The following is a 27,871-nucleotide window of genomic DNA, read 5'->3' on the forward strand; positions in this document are numbered from 1 at the left end:
CCAAACTTTGTGAGATAGAAAAAAAGTAGAGCTCACTTTTTCCTAAGGGATTGGACAGCTTTTCTTTTAAACACTTAGCCTTGCTACTGAAAGAGTTTTTGGCACAAGCTAGCCAGGAATTGCGACAGTATTTATAATTTATGATTTCGACAAAACTTTTGTTGCTTGGCAAAAATGGCCAAACAGCCAAACTCTGTGAAATAGAAAAAAGCAGAGCTCACTTTTTCCCTAGTGGATTGGACAGCGTTTCCTTCAAACACCTAGCCTTACTATTGAAAGGGTTCTTAGCACAAGCTAGCCAGGAATTGCGGCGATAAGTTTTTCTTTTTCTCACAAAAAACATGAACTGAACAATCATTGCTAGAGTTCACAGTTTGTGGTACCACTTACCGATAAATTGTTGTGCTGTTTTCCAGTTTAGATAACTGGCACAAAAATTACAATTTTGAAGGGATAATGATTTCTCTGATTTAACAAATCATGAGTTTTCAATGATCAGGTAATCATTTTACGATTGCAACTTTTTTTAACGATAGCCTTGTTCCAACTTGACCACTTGTTTTGCCGTCTATTTCGGATCGGATCGCACTATTGGATTGAATCTTTTGGCTCAACCGGATCGCACGCTCATCTATGGATCATCAATTTTGTTTAAAAATTATTTCAAGATAGCGGCAAAACATTTTCACGGCAGTGCAGGCAATGAGATAATTTTCAGAGCAATTAATTTGACAAGTATGAAATCGATATGTTATATGGATAATTTTTCAGACACAATTTCTAAAAACTTGGGGTTCAGAGACGGGTTTGCAGGTAAAAAACCTGATACACCGCGTCAATCACTAATAAATAGCAAAAAATTTCCGTCAAATTAATGATAACGTCAATGAGTCTTCTGAAACCATTAAAAGTTTTAGATAACGTCGATACTTAGTTGAACAGGAACTGTCCCATCTCCAGTTGAATTCAGACAAAAATGATTTTTACTTAGCTGGTAAAATAGCATAGACTCAATTTTTCATAAGAATACCAAAAAATGAAAACTCATTATCATAGACATAATTAGAAACTTTCAAGGAGCAGTTTCAATCTTTTCAGTACAATTACGTAGTGCCTTTAAACATTCTGATTTTTTCATCCAAAACTTTAATTATTCCCATACAACCTTAAGGGCAATTTTATCACAAAATTTTCAATTTTCATAATTGAGCAGAATCAATGATCAAATTTGGGGGTTCAGAGATGGGTTCGCAGGTAAAAAACCTGATACACCCCGTCAATCACTAATAAAAAACAAAAAACTTCCGTCAAATTAATGATAACGTCAATGAGTTTTCTGAAATCTTTCGATTGCCGAAGTGAATCAAAGATCAAGCAATGTTTTCGTCTAGAATACCTTTAAACTGCATAGAAACATGACAACTCCACAAGTAACCGTCAGAGTCAATCAAATGCAACCAAAAAGAAAAAGTAAAGACATACTTTGTACTGAATACACAAATTGTATTTTACAGAATACAACTAATGCAATAACGATAACCAGATTCAACCATTTTAAGTTCATTTTGAAAGCAGCGCTCCGGAATACAACTAACTTTTGTTTTTTGATTCAAGAATTAAAACGCCGAAAACGAAAACTCAAAAAAATGTCTGTGAAAAATGACAGTGGACGTAGTTGTCGTTCGTACCCATAGTCAAAGTTCTCGAAGTCAGTGCAGACATTTTCTAAAAACGTTACTGGATGTCTAATGGAATTTAATTTGCAGGAAAAACAAACAAAAAGGAAAGATTATATTTTTCTTAGCTAAAATAAAATTGACGTTTTCTCAAACTTGCCCAGTTTCATTTATGTGTAGTGTATGTAAAGCAAGGACCAATTTTTTTCTAAGAAATGGCAAAACAACAACCAAGACATTTTACAGATCCTCGCTTATCAACCGAGGCCGCTCTGAAGTTTGTTCTTCGTTCGTTAGTGATTCGTTTGCATTTGTGGACCCATCGTACTTAAACTCACTTTCATTTATTCATAAATTGCGCTTAATTATCTCTACACCCGACAAGGTCAGTAAAGCATTTGTTCAATCTTGCAGCCACCAAAACGAGAATTATATAAACATAAAACTCAAATCGAATTAAAATTGAAAAAGAATAGCAACATTAATGTCTCTACCAAATTGTATAACTAATTAATTGGTCATATGTCAGAGTACTTGGAAAAAAAATTGGCATTAGTTTTTAACTTTACAATATATTTAACTGAGTTTGGGTGATAATCGACGCTGTGCACCGGTGGTAGATGTTCTGGTAGCGTCTGCTCCATATTATCTCCGAAAAGAACACAAAGTTGGAAAAGGTCTGGGTTGGCGTCCCAAGTTAGTAGCGGGTTATGACTCAGAGCAACCTTCGAAAGTTCCGACACGACAAGTTGCACGACATCTTTACACGTAGCTTTCGAGTTAATCACGACTCGAACCGACGTTCCTCGTGGAAGCCCGCAGTTAAAACGTGGAAAAACTTGCAAAACTATACATTTCGAACTTTGCGGTTTTGAAGACACGTTTGTGATGTTAGATGACAGCTGATTTTGTGACATGTTTCGTAAAGCATTCGAAAGATGCGACTGGCTCCCACTATTCGAAACTCCAGGTACAAAATGTTTCTGGCTTCCGTTTGGCAGGGAGTTTTGGGACTGCGATGTTTTCAGGGCCGAGTTGTCGACGACGTTTGTCGTAGTGTCCAGGAGTGTTTTTAAGTGGATTCCGAGTTTGTTTCTGGCCATCCGGTTCTGCTGGAGGATGTCGAGGAGCCAGCGCATGGAGTGCCAGATGATTTCGGTCTTGTCGGCAACCTCACTCAAGGTCTCCAGTCGTTTTTTGGATCCTCGCATTTCTTCGTCAGTGAAGGCCTGGAAAAATGGTAATTGACATATGACAACCCGCATCTAAGAAAAGTGAAAAGAAATCAATTATAATGGATTTTTGTGTGCTTAAACACTATCAATATAATTGATTCCCAAGCTGCACTCAAAATCATTATTAACTAATTGTTTTCTAACAAAATTTAAAATTAATTACGATCCATTTAAAATCAATTAAAATGGATTTTTATCCCCTTTTTTTTTGTTTCGCGTAGTGCAAAGTTTAGGAAAAAAATACACAAATGAGCAGTTTTGCAGAACAAGTGAAGAGTACGGCGTACTCGACTTCTAAATCTAAACTTAATGACAATAAAATTCAAATTCAATCAATTTTTATCCATGGAACTCCAGTGCGTGTAACGGATGTTTCACATAACTTTACTTGAAATTAAAATTATCACCGGAAACAAGCATTTCAAGCCTCCCTGGGGAAATTATTTTGAGTCGAACCCCAAATTATGCTTTTCTTGCACTCGTAGAAGTTTCATTTTACAAGTATGGGATAAATTAATTAACGGAAAATTCAGGAAAAAATTAATTCAAATATCTCAAAATATGAGAAAATTCTAAAACTTTTAGAAAAAATAATTCAATGGTCTAGGTGGTCAAATCAGGTTACGCTTAAAACTGTTCAACACTTGCTTAAAACTTGTCTTATTTAATGATAAATGAACTGAAACTGACCTCTCTGATTTGGTAGTTGGCAACTAGGGTTAAGTTGTCGACCAGACAGCACAGTCTGCAGTAAGCAGAAGTGATGTAGTGCTGATAGACCATCAGATGAGCTAAAAAAAATACACGATAATCGTTCGTTTCTCGAAAGTCGTGGGAACTGCACGGAAAATGAATAATTTAAAAAATATATTCAGAATACTGGTTTAGCGCAATTAAATTTTATTGCAATTTTTTTGAAAGCAGTTTTTGTAGTATAAAAAGAGCCAAATTTTAATAGTAATATTTTTTTAAATAATGAAAGATAAAATATTGTTCTCTCCTCATAAAATAATATTTATCTCGCCTTTAAAAAAATCAAAACCTGGGAATAAAGCAAAATTCAATAAAATCAACAGCGCGAGTAAAACAAGAGTAAAAGAAAGAATAAAAAAATTCAGATTGAACGATTGTTTTACTAACTGAATTCGAACAGTTGAACAGTTAGAGGCACCAGTTGGGCAGGGGTGGAAGAAGAGGAATGCCCCCCTCCCCCTCCCCCATTGGAGTGGTTTGAAGAGAGACTGTCACTGTACTTGTTCACACTCGTCACTTCAGGTGGCAACATCAAAATCACACTCACATCCGAGTTGACCTCTGCAACAGAAACAGACAGAGAGATAATCAGCCGAGGTTCAAATTAGCCGAATAAATACTACTGGCTCTTCTATGGTTGACACCATCCGATATAAAATTTTAAAGAGATTGACTGCGAAGTCAAAATGAGTTTGCAACTGGTTAATTAACCCACATGTCAATTTTTAAGACCGTTTTCTTGGGCTACGTGAGACAAAATTTAAGAATATAAAAAGTCGCAGCTGAGGGTGAGTAGGTGGGGGGGGGGCTGAAATTAATCACCGAGGGCCGTTTTTAGATATTTTTAATTTGCATCGATTTCACACCTCCTATCAATTTTTAGCATATATTGTACACGAAGTTCTGGTTGTTTAAAGGTAAAATCAAAACAGCGTCCCTGTTTGTTAGTGAGTATCCAAGTATCTGACCTATGATTTCATCCTTGTATATTCTATATCCATTGTCATCTTTAATGGCCAGTTTCTTGAACAACTTCCCGGCCGCTATCGCCAGACTCCTTCTGAAGTTGGCCTGACTCATTGTGAGGCCATAGCTGGCACTACTTGGGGCCATAGCCGAGGTATGTATGGCCTGTTGTTGTTGTTGTTGTGATATTGCATTGTGACTGCCACTTGAGGTCATCATGCCCGATGAAGAGGGATTTGAGCTGCTTTTGGATAAGTTGGACGGATTCTCTGAGGAACTGTTCTGGATCGGCATGTTGCTAAAAAAGACAACAACTTTATAGACAAAAATTTCTAGTGTTGAACAGCTTATCTTTGTAATGCAAAAGGAGGGCTTACAAATTTTGTTTAAAAATGAATAAAGATTTCTAAACTTTTTACGATTTACTACTAGCTTTTCCAGAATTTAATGAAAAACGCCAATTTTTTTTTGCATGAATTGGAAAAACACCAGGGATTTTTGAGTAATAATATTTTTTACCAGCTGTTAGATTTGTAACAGTGGTTGCTTGGTACCTTATTTTGTTGTTCTGATCTTTTTTGCGAGTTAATTGAAATTTTCATTTGTCGGTCTCTCGTTTTGTGTAACAACTTCTATTTGAATTAACGCTAATTTTTGGTTTTAAAAGAAAGCGGATTTTATTGACCAACCATACAGACCACAGTAGCGATTTAATACTTTCCTTTTAAAAAATCTCAGTTTTGTAAATGTTTTATCGTTATATAACATTTTTCTATCGTTGCGTAACTGTGTTTCATCGTTGTATTTTTTTTTCAAAGTTTTGTAATATTTTTAAAATCGTTTTTCTAACTTTTTCATATTTCGTACCATTTTTCTATCGTTATCTATTATTTTAATATTTTTGCCGTCTTTATGTAATTTTTCCATTGTTATGCAACCTTTTCATCGTTATGTAACCTTTCCATCAAAATTTACTGTTTTTTTTAATCATGTAATTTTTTTTTTTCATTATTATGTAAGATTGTTCATAATGTATGGGATGGGTTATTACCTGTTGTAAATCCAAGCCCACTCCTCTCTGCTCACATGTGCATTCTCTCTCATCCTCACACATGTGCTCATGTTGGGACAGTGGTAGGGCACTTGTACATTCAGAGTGTTGATGCTGGACTCCGCCTTCACTAGTGTCAAGTAGAGGCCTGGTTTCAGAGAGGTCTCTTGGTTCTGGTGGAAGCGGATCAACTCCTATCAACATACCAGTCGTTTTGCAACTATTTTCGAAACTAGTTTTGGGCTTTTTTCAGTTCCCCCCCCCTTAACATTGCAATATGACAATAAAATTTGGCGTGGTGAACAAATCGACAATTGTCAATTGTTAACAGATTTGTTTTTCATACTTTACAGCGTAACATCACGCATTTAGCCGTAATAACACGTAACACAAACATAAAACTCAGTATTTTGAAAGGGGGGACTGGAAAAGAGCTTAGTTTTGCATTAAATGGCCGAAGCCGATTCCATAAACAGCTCTTTCCTCTACCCCCCCCCCTACACACCTGCGAAATTTAAGTAGTAAACTTACTATTCACATTGTCAGATTGTTACAAAAATTGGCCTGCAGACTAATTAGACCTATAAACAGCCTATAAAACTTATCATCAAGTTTCTGCGACGAAACGGAAAAAGTCAAAGCAATTTTAAATTATCACAGACATTGCTTATGTTTCATTAAGGCATCAGAGAGTTTTCCTGGTTTTGCTAAAAGCAGATTAAATACAACAAAGCAATTTGGAATCATTGATCTTTTTTGGAATCATTGATCATTTTTGGAATCATTGATCATTTTTTGAATCATTGATCATTTTTGGAAGCTTTGATCGTTTTTGGAATCATTGATCATTTTTGGAATCATTGATCATTTTTGGAAGCTTTGATCGTTTTTGGAATCATTGATCATTTTTGGAATCATTGATCATTTTTGGAAGCTTTGATAGTTTTTGGAATCATTGATCATTTAGAAAGGGAACAGATCCTAAAGAGTATGTCATCAACGGTCTGCGATGAAACTCGTAGTTAATATTAATTACATAAGACTACCAAACCTAGTATCATGAGAAATCAAGAGTAGAAAAAAACTGTTAGTCTAAAACACGCTCTTTGATCTTTACATCAGCGAGAAAAAAAAACACGACTCGTACTAAATATCGCAGATATTTATATTGAAATGACGAAAGCAAATGGTTAAATTCACTACACAAACCTCTAAATCCAGAAACAGCATATCCAGAGCAGAGAAATCATCCAGAAGTGAAGATGAGAAATTGGCGGCAACATTGGAAGAAGCGTTGATACTGCCTTGACCCCCACTGAGAGAACTGGTCTCGCCCCCTGCCCCCATGCTGAGGGAGAGGTCTAGCTTGGGCTTCCTCTTGCCCACCACTTTGCTAAGGGGGGACCTTGGACATTTGTTGTCGGGGAGCTAAAATAAAAAAAAAGTCTAGTTTTAAACATTTTTTTTTTAATTTTTTGCCCTTTTTTTGCTTTTATATTTTTTATTGTGGGAGGGAAAGTGGAAAAGAGTAAAAACGATGACTCACATGTCCTATGAGTACGAATATCATGTTTCCGTGGTTGTCTCGCAACACCCTGTGGTAGACCCTTCCCACATCCCGCCAGGAGAGGAGGGACTGGAGACTGAACACCGCCTGGACCAGTTTGGCCCTAAAGGAGATGGAGGTGTTGGATGACGTCACACTCAGCTCCTGACACACAGTCGCCATGTCATCCCACACCACCGACAGCTGAAATAGCAGAAAAATTAATAATGAGTTTCTATCACTGTTTTCAAATTTAAATTTCTTTTTGTAATTTTAAACAACGAACAAAAAAATGTTGAACGAGTTGAAAAATTGCAAAAAAAAATGTTTTTTAAATCTAACTGATAAAAAACAGCAGTTATCAAAATTAAGTAATCTTTCTGCCATTTTATTGACCTTTCCTGAGCAGATTTTTGATGCAAAAAAAATGGTCGCCCATAAAATGGTTTCAAAGTACGCTCATTCAAATCTTTACTTTCTAATAAATAATAATAAGAGTTTCCAGTATAGGTGCATTTTCACAAAATACTTTTTATGATTGTCATAAAAGAACCCAATCTGAGAAGTCGTCATGGGACAAGTGATTCAGATTGTTGTCAGATATTCAGACGGCTGTTTTTTACTAACTAACCTTGAGGAACCAGTGGAAGTCCTGGGAGATGTTGGCCGGCGTCCCCTCGTCCACCTCCACAGTGGGGATGACGTCATCACTCGTTACCACCACCCGATCATCAGGTGTGTACAGAGCACACGACAGATACACGCCCCTGTAAAAACACTGCAATGTTGCGCAATCCCATAACAAATTGCGTAATAATCCAATGATAATTGCGCAATCCAATGACAAATTGCTTAATAATCCAATGATAATTGCGCAATCCAATGACAAATTGCGTAATAAACCAATGATAGTTGCGCAATCCAACGAAAAATTGTGGACTGAAATGATCTTAGGGGGAAAAGGGAAGTGGCTAAGTTTCCTCTTGTCAATCGACAGGTCGGAGGTTCGAAGCCCACTATGATTCGAGCTAGCTGTTTGAGGGCGAGGCAATAAATTCAGCTCAGAAAGAAAAAGTTGGATGTAATCCACAACCGCCTCAAAACTTGCTTTTTTAGGAAGTTGCAACACAATTTAAACGGGATGCGACAAATTTTTGATGTTAACAGCATATGGCGATTAATTTGGAGGGAAGACTCAACTATTTCTATATAAAAGACATACTTAAAGACTTGGACTGCGATTCTAATCTTGTGCTTCCAGAATATTCACGGATGGCCTTGTGATGAGCCGGAGAAGCACAACAGTGCCAAAGTACATCAGTTCCAAAAGTCGAAAAACTGTTTTTAATACTGTTTTTACTCATCGCAAATCAATGAAAAGTAAATAAAATCAAATGGTGGGAAGTTGAAAATACAAAAATTGCCATTTAAATTAATACTGCTTGTTAAACAAATGATGGCATCCCTCATGTTGGAGGGACCGCTAATTGGAATGTTTTTCAGTTTTTTCAGCCAGGGGCGGATTTAGAGGGGGGGGCGGACGCCCCCCCCCCCCCCCCCCTCAGGGATTCGACCCCCTGCCGACCCAAAGGGTCCCCCTTTGATACTTTTTCAGAAATCCATTTTTGGCGGACCGACCCTAAAATTTTTCTAAAGGCGCCTTCGGCGCCAATATATACTAACTTTGAGGGGGAGCGCGCGCCAAAAAAAACGCAATTTTTTTGTCAAAATTTTTCAAAAAGTGCCCAAAAACGGCTTTTTTGACTGTGAGAGCTCGAAAAATCAATTTGGTCGACCTAAAAAAAAAAAAAGGTCGTCAAAATTTTGGAAAATTTTTCGAAAATCCGCCCCCCCTCGAGAAAATCCTAGATCCGCCCCTGTTTTCAGCCATTAAAATTGAATATTCAAAATTCTCAAAGAAATCGCAAAATTTCAATTTAGGCAAATACCAAATAAATTCAGGCCATCAAAACTAAAATTGACCGATTGCAGAATAAGCACAAAAACAGAAAAATCATTTATCAAACAGTGTCAGAACTAAAACAAATCGGAAAAAAACTTATTAATAAACGAATACCGATTTTAGAAAATTGAAAAACAAAAAAAGTATATTCCATATCTGCACTAATTGTACAGACAAATTTGTCTTTAAATCAGTTTCTCCTAATTTTGGCTTCAATTTTGAGCAAAACAAAAACGTTCGCTTCAGCGAATAGGAACGACTAACGATTCTAACTGGTTGAAAAATTTCAATCATTGGGTCCCCCCATCATGGAAATAGTCTTTGACCCCAATTTTTGTATCCTAACATACAAAATTTGGGGTACTCTCATGATGGAAGAATCGAATGACGGAAAACTATAAAACCAATCAGAATTGTTGTCTATTGGCCAAATGAATTCAGCACGAAACCGAAGTCATTATTAACAGAAAATGAATTAAAGCAGTTCAGCGAAGTTTAATTTCGCAGCGCAATCCGTGCAAATAAACATTTTTTTTGTTATATTTTTTATTTTAAAAAAAGGTTATAATTTTTCCAATACCCGACTTCGATTTCGCAATTTATGAAGAAAAAAAAATTCACACCGGTTAATATTAGTTTGAATGGCCTGAAATTGTTCGCTCTTTTTGAGAATTTTGAATACTCAATTCAGATTGGTTAAAATTAACTGAAAAAAAATTCCAGCTTTCGGTCCCCCCATTTTACGGCTTCATAAAATTTTCTGAATATATAATTAACTCAGAAATATCACAATTTTTCTCTCGGTTTCTCTCAAAAACAAATACTATTCACACAAAACTGCCAAAAATTCCTTCAAAATTCCCAAATATCAGTTTTCGAGACTTTTGAACACATTTTTAGTTTCGGCACTGTTGAACTCCAGTGAGCCACAAACTTGAAGTTCAATATTAAGCGAGAAACCAAAGAATGTTCCGAAACACCGCGAAGTTTATTTTTGAGAAGTTTAAGAATGCAACAGCACATCTGGAAAATCCGCAGTTTGTTGAACGCCCATTATTTGTTTTAACCATAAGTTGAAAAACACAAGTATATTGGACGTCTACGAACTTTGGTTTTGGCTATTACATCCCACTTCGCGGGAAAATCAACCCAGAATACGGTAAAAAAAATCTTGTGACCTTTTTACTTATTAACTGGGCAAATAGCCAGTCTTATTTTCAATTTCGGCTCAAGTTTCAATTTCAAAGCAAATTCTGCTCGGCCATGCAAATACCTTTATATATAAATTGGTTATCAAAAGAGTCCCAGCTCCATGGTTAAGGCATATAACCCCAATTCTGTTCCGCACCTTAGCTTTCATGTACCCTCCATGTTACCATAGCAGGGTTTTCAACCTGGTCACAAATCCACAAGATATCAACAGACAAAACAGCCTTTTCTGACGCTAATTGTTTTCATGCCCAAAAACTGTTGGATTTTCGAGAACATTATGTTTGCTTTCACAACCTTCACCCTGACTGAATATTGTCGAAATATTTAAATAAACTCTCGAAATTCGGAAGTCAAAACAGACTTTGCTTTTGTTAATCAGTAGCGACGTTTCAAAAGAACCTCAAAGAGGAAAATTCTCGAAGACTTGAAATGGTTCACCAATACCTTATTTATGGTGTGTGTCATAAATTTTCAAAGCAAACTAACCGCTATTGCTTCGCTTGCGCTTAACAAGGTCTATTTCTTCAAAGAAAATTAAAAAATGCCAATTTTTTCAAGGTTCGAGATTTTTGGGATTTTTTTTCCATTCGAAATTTTTCAGTTTGTTGACTCTGAGGCCTCATGTTTTAAAATTAATCAATAAAAGCACATTTTTGACTTATGTGGCTTATGTATGTGCTTAAATCTCAGCTATTTGTCTCCATAAAAATGATGCACAAAATCAAATTCAAAATGAAGTGCAAAGATGAACTCCTTTTTTTCATTTTGCAAAACAAAAAGAAACAATATAGTACTTAAGCTCTTGAAGTTCTTAAGATTTTTTTAAGTAGAATCTGCAAAAGTCAGTCAGTAGAAGTGCTCAATTACACGACAGCCATTGTTTTTTTTTTAAATTTTGAAATTTGAAAATAGTTTTTTACCGCCATTTTCTGTTAACGGAGTGTTTCCCTGTTCTTCCTTTTAAAATTAATTTGAAGCGAATCAAGTTATTTTCCTTGAGTTTTTTAGTACCACATTGCTAATCAAATTTTCAAAAAGTCAAAAAAAAATCGGCAAAAATTTTGAGAAATTTCAAAAAGTTTTTCTTACACTTTTTGTTTTTCTGGTTAATTTTCTGCAAAAACTGTTTTCCAATTGACCTAGTTTACTGTGAAGACTATGGTGGGAACTTTTTTTGCTACTGGCACAGTAACCGTCTATCTTTGTTTTAAATAGATTTGATACAATTTGGGGCATAAAAAGGATTTAATTTGAGGCTGCCCCTCCACATTTTTTTTTCGTCTTTTTATACTTTATATTAGCAGTTATTTAAACCAAATTTGTGCATTTTTCTACCTAATTCTTGAAAAAAAAGTAAATATTGGACAATTTTCGTTGTTTCATTCAAGTTCGGTTGAGATGCCTGTAAATTGTGTTGGAGTGTCAAACGAAATTCATTCATACAAAATATCAATTTCGAGCAGGAGGAATTATTAAGACTTTTCTTTATAAAATAACAACCCAGCAGTAAGCCTCGTGACCTATATGTAACAAAATTCAGTTTGCTCATTGGCAATTTAAAAATTGAGGATTAAATTGAGTTTTGTTCATACTACACAAACATAGATCTGTAAATTAACTTTTCTTATTTCTAACATTCAACTCCAGTTCAAAGACGTTCAAAATTGGAATCTGTTTCTTCCCTGATTTTAGGGGGGCGTTCAATAGTGCCGAAGTACAACAGTGCCGAAAAAGGCGGGAATATTTCAGAATAACTTAAACGCATTTTCTAAAGAGCGGGAAATTACTGACGCTAATCATCAAGGAAAAACACTCCAATTTTGGCGCCAAAATGTCGGGGAGGGTTCTCATGCTTGACGGAACGAATGCTTGAAAAATTTCAACCAATCAAAATCGCTACGCGTTTTTTTGGCTAAATGCCTTTCTCACAAATTTGAAGTCAATATTAACTGAAAATGTAATCAGTGGAAAATAATCAAAATATTACAAATTGCGGGATACAACCTCATTACTTTTCAGATAACCATCAAGATTAATGAGTTCAAAATCATAAGAATTTTTCAGTCCTGAAAACTTATCTGCTTATTATCTAATCGGTCAATATTAACTTTAATGGCCTGGATTTGTTTTCTTACTTTAGAGATTTTCGCGATGTACTTTGAGATTTTGAATACTCAATTCTGATTGGCTGAAAGTAAGCTAAAATTAATTTCAAGCATTCGGTTCTTCAAATATGAGGGACGCCACCCAAAATATCTGCAACTGCAAGTTTAACAATTAGTTTGGATGTCTAAATTGCAAATTTTCTCGCGCAAAATCTTAAAGCTTCACTTAAGATTGTAAACCTTCGCCGTTTAATTTCTGATTGCCGCACTTAATATGTTGAAATTTGTTCATTTTTTCGGTACTGTTGAACAAAGTTTTCGTTTTCGGCACTGTTGAACTATTTTTTTGACACTGTTGTACTTCGGCACTGCCCCGATTTTAGTTTGGTTTTTGAAAACAGGAACGTTGTCCATGAAGCGGACTGGTCACGTTGAGCTGCCTTGAAAAGCAGACAAAACCATTTATGCCAAATACTTTTGCGACCTCAGCAAAAGACCCTGATTTTTAAATGACGAAGGTAGTTGCAAAACTAATAAGATGCCCCGATCTATCAAATGTTAAGTTGTTAAGTTTTTAACACTTGAAAACCCCATGAGTTTGAAAGGTCAATTTTAACAAGACATGAAAAAAGGGAATTAATGAAGTCTTATCTAGAGGTAGGTGCAGATTTGTCTCGGCCATATACCTCATTAATAAATCGACCTGAATCTTTTCCTCTTCTGTCCGTTGAGTTTGAACCATTTTTTCATTTTTTTCAGTATAATTAAATTTTTTTTATAAACAAAATCTTTTTTGCATTTTCCTGTTTCAGAATTAAGAGAATTTTTTTTGCCATTTTTTTTATTATTTAAGACAGTTGTTCAGCCATTTATTGCTCACCAAATTTATTTACCCATTTCTCTTTAAGAAATGTGTTTCCATTCTGTAACCAATTTTTGTCAACAATAACTCAGATCTAAGATTTAAACAGGAATCTAAGAAAAACAAGAAACGCTTTAAGAAAGCACTTATTTATCACAGTAAATAAGGAATCTACTGGAAAAAAAACTAACTATGATTTTCAAAAACAGCAGACAAGACTAGATATAGCGTGCTTCAATGGCAGTTCTTTAAAACACGAATGATGGTTTTACGCAGCCAAGAAATCGGACTCAAAACGTTTGCAGTAAACTAGAAAAATACCAGCAGTAGTAAATGTTAAAATAATTTTAGATGTTTTATCTGCATCAAAAAATGAAATTTATATCAAATTTGTGCCAAACAATATTGGTGCATCGTGTTGATACAAAAAAAAAGTTTTTTTTTTTTTAAATTTTAACATGGATCAAAGTTTAACTTACTTTGTGAGACTTTTTGAGAACTTTGGATGAGTGGGCATTAGGTGTTTGAGGTTGCGTTGCTTGGATGGGGACCCGTTGTCTTGCTGTTGTAAGTTGAGACCCAGACAGGCGTATTTGACTTGTTCATACATCAAAGACAACTCTGTCACTTTCTTTCCACTACATCTTCGCTCTTTGTTGCAGATGTCTCGCCAATCTAAAAAATATATAATATCAATTCGGCTCACTAATGAGCAACAATAAAAACAAGATGTTTAATTCCCTAAAATACCGATGGAAGCCGTAAGAAGCTCTTAAAAATTCATCATACTTTCGGAAACGGCATGAAAATTTGTTCTTTATTTTTATTCATTTAAATTTTAAGGTACCCATCTTTTTTAGATGTCTAGCAACAATATTTACAACTGAAAAACGTGTATTCGTCATTATCAGCTGGAATTTGAAGCAATCTCACTTTAGGAATGTTTTTTAACTCTTTTCATATTGTCAGATTATTTCCATAACCATTCCATATGATTTAAAAATTTCTAGACTATTGCCAGCTAGCTTACGAACTTCCCAAATTTCTCCCCCAAGTTTTTCGATAAATCCATATTCGATATAAAAATTTCCAACATATACGATTCACCAGGTCGAAGACAACATATTTTGGGCCCAAGTGAACTATCATAAATGAGCTGATTAATATTTTCTTAAAGATAAAAACTAAAATTTTTTCAAGTTGAAATTTAAAAAAAAGAATCTGACTTACTGCTTGGTGTAGCAGAAGGCGGTGTCGCCAGTTGTGCCGGTCCGAAGCCTTTGATGTTGGCGGCCGACACCCGCACGAATATTTCGACCCCCGGGGTCAGCCCCCGAATCACGAAGTCGAGTTCTCTCAAGTCTAACAACACATGCTCGCCCTCAACCGAATCGAACAAAGCCGACTTACTCCAGGCGACTAAAAAACATGAATTAATATTTTATAATCGAAGCGTTTTTCTCACCATATTTAGTTTTGTTTTCATAAAGAAAACGTTCAAATCTGATTTGAAAGATCTGAATTACAAAGAGTTTTGCAAAAATCGCCAAATTAGCAATTTAACAATGGTAATATAATTATATTTTCGTCAATTGATATGCACATTTAAATAGCAAAGAAAGACAGAGCCAAAGCTATGAAACCGTGAAAAACACCGCCTCTTTTTTTAATGAACAAAAACATAAATGATGGCGCTAATGCTTAGAAAATATAGCTTATTTGGCTTAATTTGAAAACTAATTTTTCCAACTATCAAAAATTCTTTTCACACCGCGCCTCAGATCAAAGGATAAAATACGCCGATGGTGCTCTCTTAACTTGGAAAAGGCCAAAAAAGTACCTTTCAAAAGATTAATGACAGTCTTTGTTCCGAACACACTCGAAAGAAAGGAATGAACTATGGCAAAAGGAGACTTTTTTGCGACCGATTATGGTTACTCCAAAATGCAGATGAAACTTCTTTCAGTTATAATGCGGTTCTAAATAAGATTTTTTAATGTTTCATAGGAAAACTAGTCAAATAATTTTTCTGTTCACGCCAGTTACGTTTAGCCACGAACAGTTACTATTGCTTGATTTGTATAAAAGCTTACTTTAAAAATGTTTACAAGAAGCAGGTTTATTTACAGGTTTAAAAAAACGCTATCATATCCAGGGAAAATTCTGAAAAAAAACTGCTTAAAAAGTATAATTTTTCTTCATTTTCTTGTAAAATTGAAAATAATGTGATTCCTGCGAATCACAGAAGAGCTATCAGATATCAGAAGGCCTTAACAGGCCTTTCGAAGAATACGATAGCCCATTTGTATTATCTCTCCACATTCTAAACTTTTGTATTATATTGATTGACGCTCTTTTCTTGCGACTCAAGGCTTTTGTTTGCGTGTGGACCTTTCACGTGGTACCATTATTGTAGCCGAAATTGGTCAGGATGTGGTAGTATTGAAGCTAGAGGTCAAGTGAGAGCTCGTCCTCGCACATTATCATTTACATGGCAGGGGATCGAATACACGATCTGACGATTTCAAAGTGAACGAGTTAACACTATGCTAAAGGCCTCTTTTTTAAGTGCCTCTCTGCTGAAACTTGAAACAGCTGCGTGCACTCACTTTTTTTTCAAAAGCGAAATTACAATGAAATTATAGCAAAAAAAAACGTTTTTAATATTTTACAAAAATAACAACTTATAAATTAAAGTATATTTTTTTCATTGTCCCACAAAAAGGCAGTTTCTAAATAATACAGTTTCAGTCTGCTAACGCATCGCACAGGCAAACTGGCTTTACCCAATTAAAGTTTGAATTACTTTTGAGCTGGAATAGTTCACCTCAAAAAGTTGTACACAGAAAAAATTAACAACAACACGCTCAATTTGACAAAATTAGCAAGAAAAACTAAATAGAAAATTAAGAAAGAAGTTAAATGTGTTGCAAAAATCAATCAAAAACTTATTTCGGTCATCAGAGAAAAAGCAACGCCTTTAAAAATAATTTTAGGTAGACTGTTGAACTTTGGCGTCATAAAATAATAACAAAGACGTACGCAATGGGTAGTCAGTGATTTCAATTGCTCAAAGTTTTCGCCCTGCTTTTTTGGACCAGTTTCTTAAAACGATTTTGTCTTATTTTAGCATAAAAACGACTACAATGAGAAAAAATTGGATAATCCCTCACCATCTGACCATTTTTAAAGTAAAATTTGTTGGAAATCAACTGCTGAAGTGTAAAGTTTTTTGGGTCGTATTTTTTGTCCTATACTTGATTATGAGATTCTAACACAACAGAATCAACTATGATACACAACGCTTATCTCAATACTCTTCAGGTGATCATTCGTAATGTGTTATTTCGTTACAAGCAAAAAAAATAACAGAAGATTGAGAGGCAAATTTTGAATCAAGAGCACTATTCCTCTCACGCCGAGTGTAAGCGCAGCCAATGCATTTTTGTTATATTTCGTCGCCAGTTACTAATTGTTGCCTTTTACAAAATTTTGCCGATTAATAATTATCGCCAACCCAAAACTTCATCGGAGAATAACTTGTCTAATCAATGTAAGCATTGTATTCAGTCTTTTTGTAAATATTGTTTGAAATTTATAAATTCAGAAAAAGCATCAACAAAATTTTACGGCTAGTGACTAGGAATAAAAACAACTACTAATCGCAAGCAGTGCAGAGCGAGTCAGGTTCTAAAAGTAATAGTATTGACATGTTATGATACCTTATTAAAATCTCGAAGCTTTCGAGAAACAAAACCATTAGTTCGTCCATTAACCAAGTCTTTTGCTCAAAACGAAGATTTTCGTTCTACACTAATTTTTAGTCTAAACAGCAAAGGCGTCTCAACATTCAAAAAGTTTTCCCAAAAACACTTTTTGAGAATCCGAATCATAATTGATCAGGGCTTTAAATCTTTAACCTATTTGACCCATTGTTTTTAATGTATCTGATTTTATGTCAAAAAAATTTTCCCTCCTAGGCCGTAGTTTCTTTCCATTGTTTCAAGTGCCCGAAAAAAAATAGAATTAATAAGGAATTACTTAGGCGTAGAAAACTTGCTCGGTTTAATTTTTTTTCTCGTTAGCAAAGGCTTTCGATTTTCTTTGAGAATTTCTAATATAAATTACAAAAATGATTTTGTTCTCGATTTTACTTTACTTGGTTTCTTTCAGACTCGGATCCTCAGTTAAAAAAAAACTCCTAGAAGTCACTTGCTCCTTAAGAGGGATAACAAGAACAACTTTAGGAAGAAACTTTTGGACAAAAATTATGATAATAAATTGATCTTTGTCTAACTTACTTTTGTATCTTGTGACCAGAGATCCATTTGTAGTTTTTGGCGCTGTGAAACTGACTCTAACAGAAGTTGAACTTGTAACTGATATTTCAATTTTGGTCGGAGGATCCGGCGCTCTCGCCAGTTCAAAACAAGCCTTCATTTTAGCCAGAAGGCGCTGTCTCCATTCCCAAAAACGAAGTTCAGTCTCTTTTGGCAATCCGGACACTGATGATTTTTGGCTAGCGTTCGCGGAAGAGCTTTGGGCCGCAGTTACTAAGGCAGGGAGTAAAACGTGGATCTGTGCGTCACAACGTTTAAGTAGATGGTTGACGTGTTGTATTCGTAGCTCTTTGACCATAACTGAAACAAGTATTCAACTTTGAAAACAAATCATGATTGTAAAGATTAATTTTGAATGTAAAACATAAACTTTGATTCGAAGTGAAAAACGATCAATGTCAAATTCGATCCTCAGTTCTTCGAAAAAAAATTTAAAGTAACACTTTTTACAAGAACTTAAGTAAGATTCATGCAGCGTAGCCATTCAAAATGACATTCAAATCAATTATTCTCCTAAGAATTATTAAGAATAAATTAAGAACAATTCTGCCAACTGTTTTCCAAATTTAGATATCTGAATCGGTGTTTGCTAAATAGCTTACATTTTGGATTTTCCTTGGCACCATGTTTTAGCAATTCTGCAGCCATGAGGTCGAAATTGAGCAAAGTTGCCAAGTCAAGAACTGTGAAATCGTCTTCATTCGGCCTGAAAAAAAAAAAGAATTGCTCGACCAAAAAATTTTGAGATTTTTTTGACCAAACTCATAACCATGAGGTAAAACATTAGTGTGTAATTTGAATGTAATTACACACTTATGGTTTGAAAACAACAATAAAAGTGCCTTATGTTTCTATCTTTTCCAAGGATATAACTTAAGTTATAACAAGTTATTGCTGCTCCACATACTTTAGTGTTGTCATGTCAAAAAAATGCAAGAATGGAAAGCAGTTTGAAACGATGACTCACGCATTGAGGTCTCTCACCCCGACGTTGAGCAAGTCGGTCACTTTGTCCAAGTTGCACACCTCGACCGCCTCGAATAAACTGATCACTGAAAAAAAAGAATAACCAGTTTGTATTTTCGATCAATTACTTTTGTTGAAATGGGTTCAATTTCAAAATGAAGATAATAACGTTTTCCAGGTTAAGTTTCAAAGAAGGAATACGACACCGCGGCGACCCAAAAATTCCTCCAGTATAGGATAATTAAGATCTCTAGGAAAGTCCTGAAAGTTCAATTTGGCTTTTAAAAAAAGTTTAAAAAAGCCCAATCCTCGACAAAATTATGGATCCCTCACTGGTCGAAACAGGTATCAATAAACATCCGACCAATATATGATCAAACCCAATTTTTATTTGACCAAAAAACTTCTTCGCACACATGATAAAATGTGTTCCAACTTAATTGGTCTTTTAATTCGAGTTTTTCTCTCAAAAATGACTTACTGTTGTCCTCCATGTTGGCTTTGCTCTGCTTGCGGGATGCTTTAGTCGAGGGCACCACAAGAGAGGACTGAGCCAGACCCTGGCCCACTTTGTGTTTCACAGTCGAGGAGTTCACTCCTCCCACTCCCCCCAGAATGCCGGAGCCCTGGAAGTTGTCCGAGCTAAGAGACTTCTTCACCGATCTGCTGAAACCACACCCAAAAATATCGAAAAAAGACAAATAAAAAAAAGTTTCAAAAAACATACACTTAATGAACTGAACTGAATTTAAATGAAAAAAAAAAACTGCAAAAAATTGATATTTTTGAAAATCATTCACATTTTCTCAAAACAAAACACCGCCAGTAGGTTTTTTCAGGACCAGGTCTGGGGTTCGAACCCTCGGCCTGTTGATCAGTCTGGGGAATAGAAAACTTACGCCGAGTCGGTCATCTCATTCTCGCTGTAGTTAGACGCGGTCCCACTCGGGTGGTTTCGGAGAGCCGAGAACGGTCGGCGCATCAGGTTTCCAGTCGAACCTTGTCTGTAAACAACAACAACAACCACAAGTTAAAGTATGTAATCAAAAAGACTGAAGAGAATAAAATTGTATATGAGAACAATGAAACCTCGAATTAAATATACATCTTGCTGTTGTTATTGATGAAACTATCTAGTAATTCGTAATCTTTGCAGAAAAAAACTCAGTGACTGAATCTGAATTAAGTTATAATGACAAAAATAACACACCATGACCAGTATGAAAAACGTCAATAATGACGGATGACAATGAAAGTTAGACGCGATTCAAAATTTAACTTCTATATTTGTTCAGCTAAATGATTTCGACCAGGGTGATCACAGCAAAAAGGTATTCGAAACAGTATCATATTTGAGCAATCATTAGTTAGTACCTAATGAGTAATTTTGAAAAAAATGAGTGTGATAATTTTTTTGACACTTGTCAGGTTGAATGGTAATTCAGCTTAAATTAAAAATCATTATCGGATCTCTTTAACTATATCCCCCCCCCCCCTCGGGTACCTAGTAACGAGTATCCCGCTATAAAGAAATAAATCAACGGTAAATCATATGAGAATCTGCCCCCCATTTGAAAAAGGGGGGATGTAGTTACAGAGATCCTCATTATCTATAATAAAGAGAGCCAAAAAATCGAATTTTTCGTTTCTACTTTTTAAGTGGCTAGGAATAGCGTGAACTAACTGTAGAGTGTAGTAAAACAACTGCTGGTTTAAAATTAGACTATGAGTTAAGTTTTTATGCAAGTTCAAATGCGGACAAAAATGATACCATAAGACTTAGTAAAAAAATCACATATGTCGCAATTTCGATCAATTCTTTGTTGTTAAATATTAAATAATTGAAAAGAAACACTTGTTTTTTTAAAAAATGGCGAAATGAAACTCAATTGAAAAGCCGATTCCGTGATTGAATGAACATTGAAAGTAAACATTGAAAGAATCTGAACAAACCTGTATTTTAAAATCGGACTATATTTGGTAAATTTGATGAAAAAATTAAGTACGAATAGAGCGAAATTAATGAAAAAAAAACATTACCTAACAAAATTGCAGTAGTTGTGCTAAAGAATTAGACAAATTCGGTTACCAAATTTGGTCACCTAGACTTTTAGTTATCCAAATGTATTCTTTCCCAGAAGAATTACAGAGATAAACAAAGTGTAATGTTAGTTTATCAATATTCAAGTCGAGGGGTAGGTCTCTCAAAGCCTAGAATAAAGTTGTTATTGTTAGACTGCTAAGAACTAGGATCACGCGATTAGTATTCTTGAGACGTCCCGGCAAACTCCAATTCCTTTTCCCAAATCCTATAAATTGGTCTACCCGACGTATTTATAGCACTAAACTGGAACTTATGTTGACAAAGACACTTTCAAGTTCTAAACGCGCTCTTAGAAGACAGAATTTCTTGACACAGTTTCGCAGAACCGTAATGGCTTCCAATTTGAGACCTAGACGCTTTGGGCTTCTTTTCTCCAGACTTTTATGGGGCCAAAGAAAAACAACAATTTGAGGGCAACTGCAAATATTTTGAAAAAATGTGATCTTAATTTTGAAAGAACTTATTTTCAAATGAGAAATTGTCGTAGGTCTCATTCCAACAATATTTGTGCTAGATACTTGGGCTTTTTGAAACAAACAGATAATAATTTGCATTTTTAATTGTTTAAAAAAACAATAATTAATTGTTGAGCAAAAACAAACCACACTGCTCGTATTAAGGCGAAACCTCTAAGGTCAACCAACGGAGAATTCGTTAAAACTGTTGTTTCTTCCCGGGTCGAAAACTCGGTATGTTTCACACGTCTCGGCTGAATTCGGGTTTTTTTCGAGCGTCTCAGTCAAATTTGGGTGCTCGACTCAAGCGAGTCACATATGTTTTGACCAGGCCAAACTCCGCGTGTTTCAAATTTTGGTATGTTTTGACCGTATCGGCAAAATCTGTTGTTTTTCTTGTCTGTGGTTTGTTTAGACCGTGCTCCAGGTATGTTTCGACTGTGCTCAAAGTATTTTTCGACCGTGCTCGAGACATATTTTGACCGTGCTCGTGTTGTGTTATCTTTCGAATTTTTGCCCAAATTTATTTTAAAAAAATTTGCAAAAAACTCTTTAATACGACGAACTAGCAAAAAATCGCGCGTTATTTATCCAAAATAAAATTATAACAGTAAAATAAGGTCAATCAAAAGGTGTTTAAGCTCGAATGCTTTCAACATGGTAAAAATGCCCACAGGTGAAATAAATTTTTAATATTGAAGCTTAACTATGATTAATATCTTTTAAACTATATACGGAAAAAAAATCCGTCAAAAACTGCTAGCTGAAAAATTGAGTCTTGTATGGAGAAAATTTTGTCTATTTTTTGGAAAACCGCATCAAAACTGAAAGCGCAACTTTCAAATTTGAGTTATTATATTTTTGTAAAAAGCTCTAAGCATCAACCTTTAACTTTTTTTCGCTGTTCCGACTATTGAAAACATTCTTCTAGTAATTTTATACCAAAACTGTTATCCAATTTGCTTATTTAACTATGAATGTCGAATACGCCTAATTTCTAATTTTTCGTTCAGCTGCTTTTATCATACCACGCTAATTGTGTTTTTTAAGTCTATGGTTAGAACCTTCTATGCTTCTTGCAGAGTAGCCAACTATCCTTGTTTCTATCTTTCTTTTATTGCCGCGATTTTTGAGTTAAAAATATGGTCTCATACCACGAAAAAAAACACTAAATTTATCGACAAAATAAGCAGATACTTTGCGCGCCAACAACTGAACTGTGTAGTTGCTGCAAGTACCAAAAATTTTTTGAATATCTTGATATTTTGATAACAGAAAGACGTTCATTGAATATTAGATTTATCAGTTCGTTAACCAAAGTAACGGCATCTTTAAGCTCAAAGTAGTTTTTTAAAAAACAATTTTGAAAGGTAGATTTTGACTTGATTTTCAAACGTCAATTCAAAATTGTTGTTGTCAAAAGTTGACATTACAAAATATATTTCACCATTTTAATAGTTATATGGAATGAAATTTACCAATTGTGTAAATTTTTTAGCTTAAGTATGCGCACCTCGGTCCTCCTGCAAAATATATTGTAATGAATATAGTTTTGAGCCGGATTCAGTTTACGCTTTAATAGCACGCGATGTAAAATCTTCGTTGTTTATCCGGAAGTTAACCAAACTGGCGATTTTCATACCCTCGATAAATTTAAGAGAAACTGTCAAAGGTGAAACACCAATTAAATTTGAGCGCATAACATCAATAGTTTTCAGACGGCACAAAAAGTTTGTCAAAATGGCTGGTTGAACTTCGGTATGTTTTGAGTCGAAATTCAGAACTAATACAAAAATTTTGCCATTAGTTATGTTGTTTTTCGACTCGGTCCACACACAAAATAAGTCACTGTTAAATATAACTGTCGTAAAAAGTGGGGTAAGATATCACAGTAAAGACTTTCACTTGAGAAAGTTTCACGGTTGTATTAATTTTTGAAAGCACTGAAGATTTTCATTTGAGAAAGTTTTACGGTTTGATTAATTAAAACTGAAAATTTCACGGTTGGACTAATTGAAGAAAACCATTTATATCATCGAAGTTTTTTTCATTTCATGGTCACAGTTAAATATAGTAGTATAAAATATTTCAAAGATTCGACACCTTTTTCCACATCTTAAGGTTAAATCTTTAATAATCCCATCACCTAAGTTTTCAAATGACTCAAATCGTTAACGGCTGTGCACCGCCAAATCTTTGAAGTCTTCTAAAAAAAATGAAAGTTTTTTATTATCGTAAAATATTTAGCGTTTAATTTAAAAAGCAATCGAGCCCTAAACTTGATTTAGGGTTTAACCTTCAAAGATACCGAAATTGTCATTTTTTTGAGATTTGAACAGATTTACTAAAGATTCAAACGATTCAAATCCCTGTAGTCCGATATGCCTCACAGATGCTGATTCGCTTATCTCAATTGGCCTATTGACGTGATGTGATAATGATGATGATGATATTTTTAGCTATGGTATTCACTCTCTTAGTGATGGAAGTCAGGGGCGGATCTAGGAATTTCTCGAGAGGGGAGGGGCGAACTTTCAAAAATTTTCCAAAATTTTGTCGACATTTTTTAGGTAGGCGAAATTGATTTTCCGAGCTATCCCAATGCACTAAAAAGACCCTGTTTTGGCCAAAGTTTCTGCGCCGCAGGCACAATATTGAAAAAAAAACAGGTCAAAATTGGCTGTTTTAGGTATTTTTGGAAAGTTTTGACCAAAAAATTGCCTTTTTTTCGGCGCGCGCTCCACCCTCAAATTAGTATATATTGGCGCCAAAGGTGCCTTTAAAAAATTTTAGGGTGCGTCAGCCAAAAATGGATATCTCAAAATAGTACAAAGGGGGTCGGCAGGGGGTCAAACTCTTAAAAAGAAGTGTCCGCCCCGCCCCGCCCCGCCCCCCTGAATCCGCCCCTGATAGAAGTTATGAAGTTATAAATGTAGATTTTCATGCTGTAAATCCATGATTTTTTTCTATTTATTTTCCTTACGAGTCGTTATTATTTGCAGGCTGGACAGCACTGAACGAGAAACACGAAGGGCTAAAAAATTAATTGATTAACTTAAAATTATTGAAAAAAAAACTATTTCTAACCTTTTGCCATTATCATCTTTGACTTGTCGGCTGCAATAATTCATATTGGTGATAAATTGACGATTTTCGTTGTTCGCACAGTGAACCACCGATTTTTTCAGAGTGGGAATAATACATGCTGCGCAAGACGACGCCATTATTACTTTGAGTTGTAATCGAAGAGCCGGTAATAAAAAATAATGAGCAAAATAATTAACTCAACTCAACTTTAAAAAAGTCATAAAACTGTTGCTATTGAATAAATCGCTTGTACAAACACAGCAGTAATCTCTCGAAACAATTCACATTTTTTCAGTCTTGGTTAGCCAGTTATTTTTTGATACCTTTCGGAAAATTAAGATTTAATAGAGCTATTAATTTTTTCAGATACAGTTGAATAAAGTACTGACAAAGTATACTGTTATAACTTCATTTGATAAACAATAATTTAATTAAATTTGATGAGTTGTTGAGAGCAATAACTATATTACCACTCAAATTTTTAACCAACTGCAGTTTAAGTCATGTTTTTTGGTTGTTTGATGCAAACTTAGTTGAACTTTTAAAAGCCATCAAAAATCGCATGATAAATTAAAAACTATTGTAAAAAAGTTCACTTTGCACGCGGAAAAATAAACAAAAATCAACTCAAAAGTTCAACTCGAAAACTCTTTTGTGGTCAAAATTTCATTAATTTTTGACACCAAGTTTGATTTAATTAAAAATTTTACGACTTATTATTAGATTCGTTAGCAATTTTGGTTTGATCTGTGGATAGCTTCAAAAACGTGAATCAGGCGCGAAAAAAAACGAATCTCAAAAAAATGCGAAAATTCTCTATTTTTGGTCTGATTTTTGAATAAAATTTAGTCTCTATACGGTATTTAAACATGGGATGTTCTCAGATGATAAAATCAGACGACTCAAATTTACGTCGGTAATAGTTTTGAGGCGCAATTTCTGATTTTCGAATTGAGAAAATAACGAAATTACTGTTTAAAAATGTTTGACAAAACTCATAAATGAAGCTTAAAAATTGCGTTACTTGAAACAATTGCAGCTCATATTATATCTCTCAATTCCTATTTAGAGAAAATAATGTGGAAAAAAATTTTCCCGACAAGTGAGTTGTGCTGTTGAAACAAGTCTCAAAAAAGCTTCAAAAAATTTTAACCTATTCCGCCAATTATTGGAAAAAGACGGTAAAATGTTGAAGAACACTTTGATCTGATACCAAAAGCAGAAATTTAAAGCCGACTGGTATGGCCATAATTCGATATCCAAAAATGATACCTTTTTAAAAATCTCAAGTTTAAAATTTTGTAAGATTTAAATGATACTTTTTTGGACCAAGTTAACATCCTCCCATTTAAAGCGAATAAGCGTGGAGAATTAGAGGTTTTTAGAGTTTAAGTTGCAGTTATCAGCCAATCAGAATTGAATACTGGTTACGAGCACTAATCAGGTTCAATGATCACTAATCACTAGAGGGGATTCAGACCTTAACTTGGTCTAATTAAGGGCAGGATGTTCCATAGGGGAACTTGGTCCATTCCGAATAAAAACTCACCTTTTGAAGTTTTCGCCATTCTGACCATTAGTTGCCGAATTAATCCGACCGCCAGAGAGTTTGTTGAAATTTAACGAAGATATGAATGAAGGCATTGCCACGTTGAAGATACTGTTCTCGGCTTCGGAGAAGTCCGTCTCGTCGTAGTTGTCGGTCCCGCGTTGTTCCGTGTCGGTAAGCGATCGTTTGCTATCGGGAACTGACGCGCGTCGGCTTTCTGTCCCGCCGTCAGCAATTCCCGAGTTCTCAGAGACGACTCCGAGCATCTGATTTTTGTCGTTGCGTCGCTTACCACCTGTCAAAATAAAACGAGGACTTCAAAATTACCTGCCATGTTTAATTTTGAGTATACTTACAAATCATTTATATAAAAATAGAGTACAGATTGACGCAATTTCAGACAAAATTAGCCTCAACTTTCAATTTTTCTTGTATAAAGTAAACAAAACGAAGAAAAATAAATTATATTTAGCAAGAACCCCAAAATGAAAAATCTTTTGACTACAATTTTCACAAAATTTTAGAGAACGCTGAGATTTCTACGAGTATCTGAACCACGAACCAAATAATTGTAGTACAAAACTACAATCGAGTAAAAAGATTTTTCATCGAGGTACGCAAAATCATGAATAAATCGATCGAGTCCATAATTCTTTTGAGAATACTCGGAAAAAAGTTTTTTTGATTCACCGCAAGCCGATAATCAATTGAAAAAAAATTAAGGAACCCTTTTAGTCAACAAAAGACAGAAGAATCTTTTTGATTCAATTTATAATTTTGTCGGTTGAAATAGTTAAGTATTGCTTTTAAACCTGCTGTTCCACTTATCACTTCGGCGATATTGCCAGCCGAAATATAATTATAGTCGTTTTCCACTGGGCGAACACGCGGCAAGCTACCACCCCCCGAATTGGCGCTCAAAAGCTGGGATAAACTGCTACAGGAAGGCCCGTTATATAGCACCACGTGACAGTTTTTCCTCCGAGGCGGCGGAGTTGCTGTAGTCCAGCAGCACCCCGCGTGAGGACGGAGCCTCGGGGGCAAATCCGAACTGGACGGTAAAGCGAGAGGAAACGATAAACACGAACTACTACATGGACCCGACGAGAAACCCGAGGAGCAGCCTCGGATTTTGGAACTCGGCGACGAAGTTGACGATGAAGTGCTTTCGCGTTGCATCCGAGTCGTCGGGAAAAGGCAGTCCGAAATCGCCGAGAAGGTCCGAGGGGTAGCTGGGGTTGTAAAGACATCGTCGGAACAGCACGAATTTGAAATACTGTCACAGTTAAAAGCTGAAGTCGACATTCTCTGTTGAAGTGGCGGCAAAAATGTTTCAGAATTTTGAGTCAAAATGTAAGTTCCCGCGACGTTTCTAAGAAGAAAAACAGTCAAGTTCTAAGCCACCGAAGGTGCGCTTGTGAGAGTTAAAAGTGGGATTGAAGCTTTCAGCGGTGGCAGAGGATTTGAGGCCGACGAAAAGTTGAGTTTTGAAAGTAGTGTTCGAGATTAGTTCTGGTCTTTTCACGGAATTAGAGGAATCAAGAATTGTTAGTGAAGGCAACAGGAATGGTAATAATTTGGGTTTAACTTTTGTTTGACTTTCTGCTCCATGAAGTAATATCTAGATTGTTTTTACTCAAAATAATTGAATAATGCAAACCAGTTTGTGTATGTTTTATTAGCCCACATCTGGTGATTTAACCTGTGTTATAACCAATGCTAGTAATAATGGTGAGCAGGGTGCCTCTAAATCTAAATCAGATGAAACTCCTCGCATTGTTTACAAACATTGGGAAAAGTTGGAGGAAATTTTGTCGCTAATGAGAGAAACGTTTAGTCGCTAATTGATATACAATTTGTCGAACTCAGTTGCTCAAATAAGACCAAGTCTAAAACTAAGCAATTTTAACGAATGTTTCCGCGATTTAACAACGAGATATAAATCTTCGAAATTGGTTCTCAAACTAGTTTTACTCCGAAATGGAAATTCTGATAAAATTT

The 27,871-nt window shown here is 35.2% G+C and overlaps 1 protein-coding gene across 1 annotated transcript; it reads right to left on the reverse strand.

Annotated features, from left to right (window-relative positions):
• Positions 1-2,014: 2,014 nt before the first annotated feature.
• Positions 2,015-27,871, reverse strand: LOC134839667 (ankyrin repeat and fibronectin type-III domain-containing protein 1-like). The gene is made up of 18 exons (XM_063855290.1): positions 26,683-27,871; positions 25,871-26,165; positions 24,218-24,268; positions 19,575-19,679; positions 19,157-19,341; positions 18,677-18,761; positions 18,312-18,415; positions 17,671-18,009; positions 14,600-14,788; positions 13,849-14,044; positions 7,859-7,994; positions 7,228-7,431; positions 6,891-7,109; positions 5,682-5,875; positions 4,633-4,928; positions 4,052-4,225; positions 3,602-3,702; positions 2,015-2,905 (listed from the first exon to the last, which is right to left on the reverse strand). The coding sequence occupies exons 1-18, from the start codon at positions 27,173-27,175 to the stop codon at positions 2,195-2,197; spliced, it is 4,077 nt and encodes a 1,358-aa protein (XP_063711360.1). The 5' UTR covers positions 27,176-27,871; the 3' UTR covers positions 2,015-2,194.

This window comes from Symsagittifera roscoffensis, chromosome 2 (genome assembly GCF_963678635.1).
Source record: "Symsagittifera roscoffensis chromosome 2, txSymRosc1.1, whole genome shotgun sequence".
Classification (NCBI taxonomy): Eukaryota; Metazoa; Xenacoelomorpha; order Acoela; family Convolutidae; genus Symsagittifera; species Symsagittifera roscoffensis.

What these genes read in the sequence shown, in the direction of transcription:
- LOC134839667 (XM_063855290.1), bottom strand. Translation starts at nt 27,175, where the DNA reads ATGTCGACTTCAGCTTTTAACTGTGACAGTATTTCAAATTCGTGCTGT. An exon ending in TGCCAAGGAAAATCCAAAAT is followed by an intron (nt 18,010 to 18,311) that starts GTAAGCTATTTA and finishes TACTTGTTTCAG; the next exon opens with TTATGGTCAAAGAGCTACGA. An exon ending in TGCTGTTTCTGGATTTAGAG is followed by an intron (nt 5,876 to 6,890) that starts GTTTGTGTAGTG and finishes GTATGTTGATAG; the next exon opens with GAGTTGATCCGCTTCCACCA.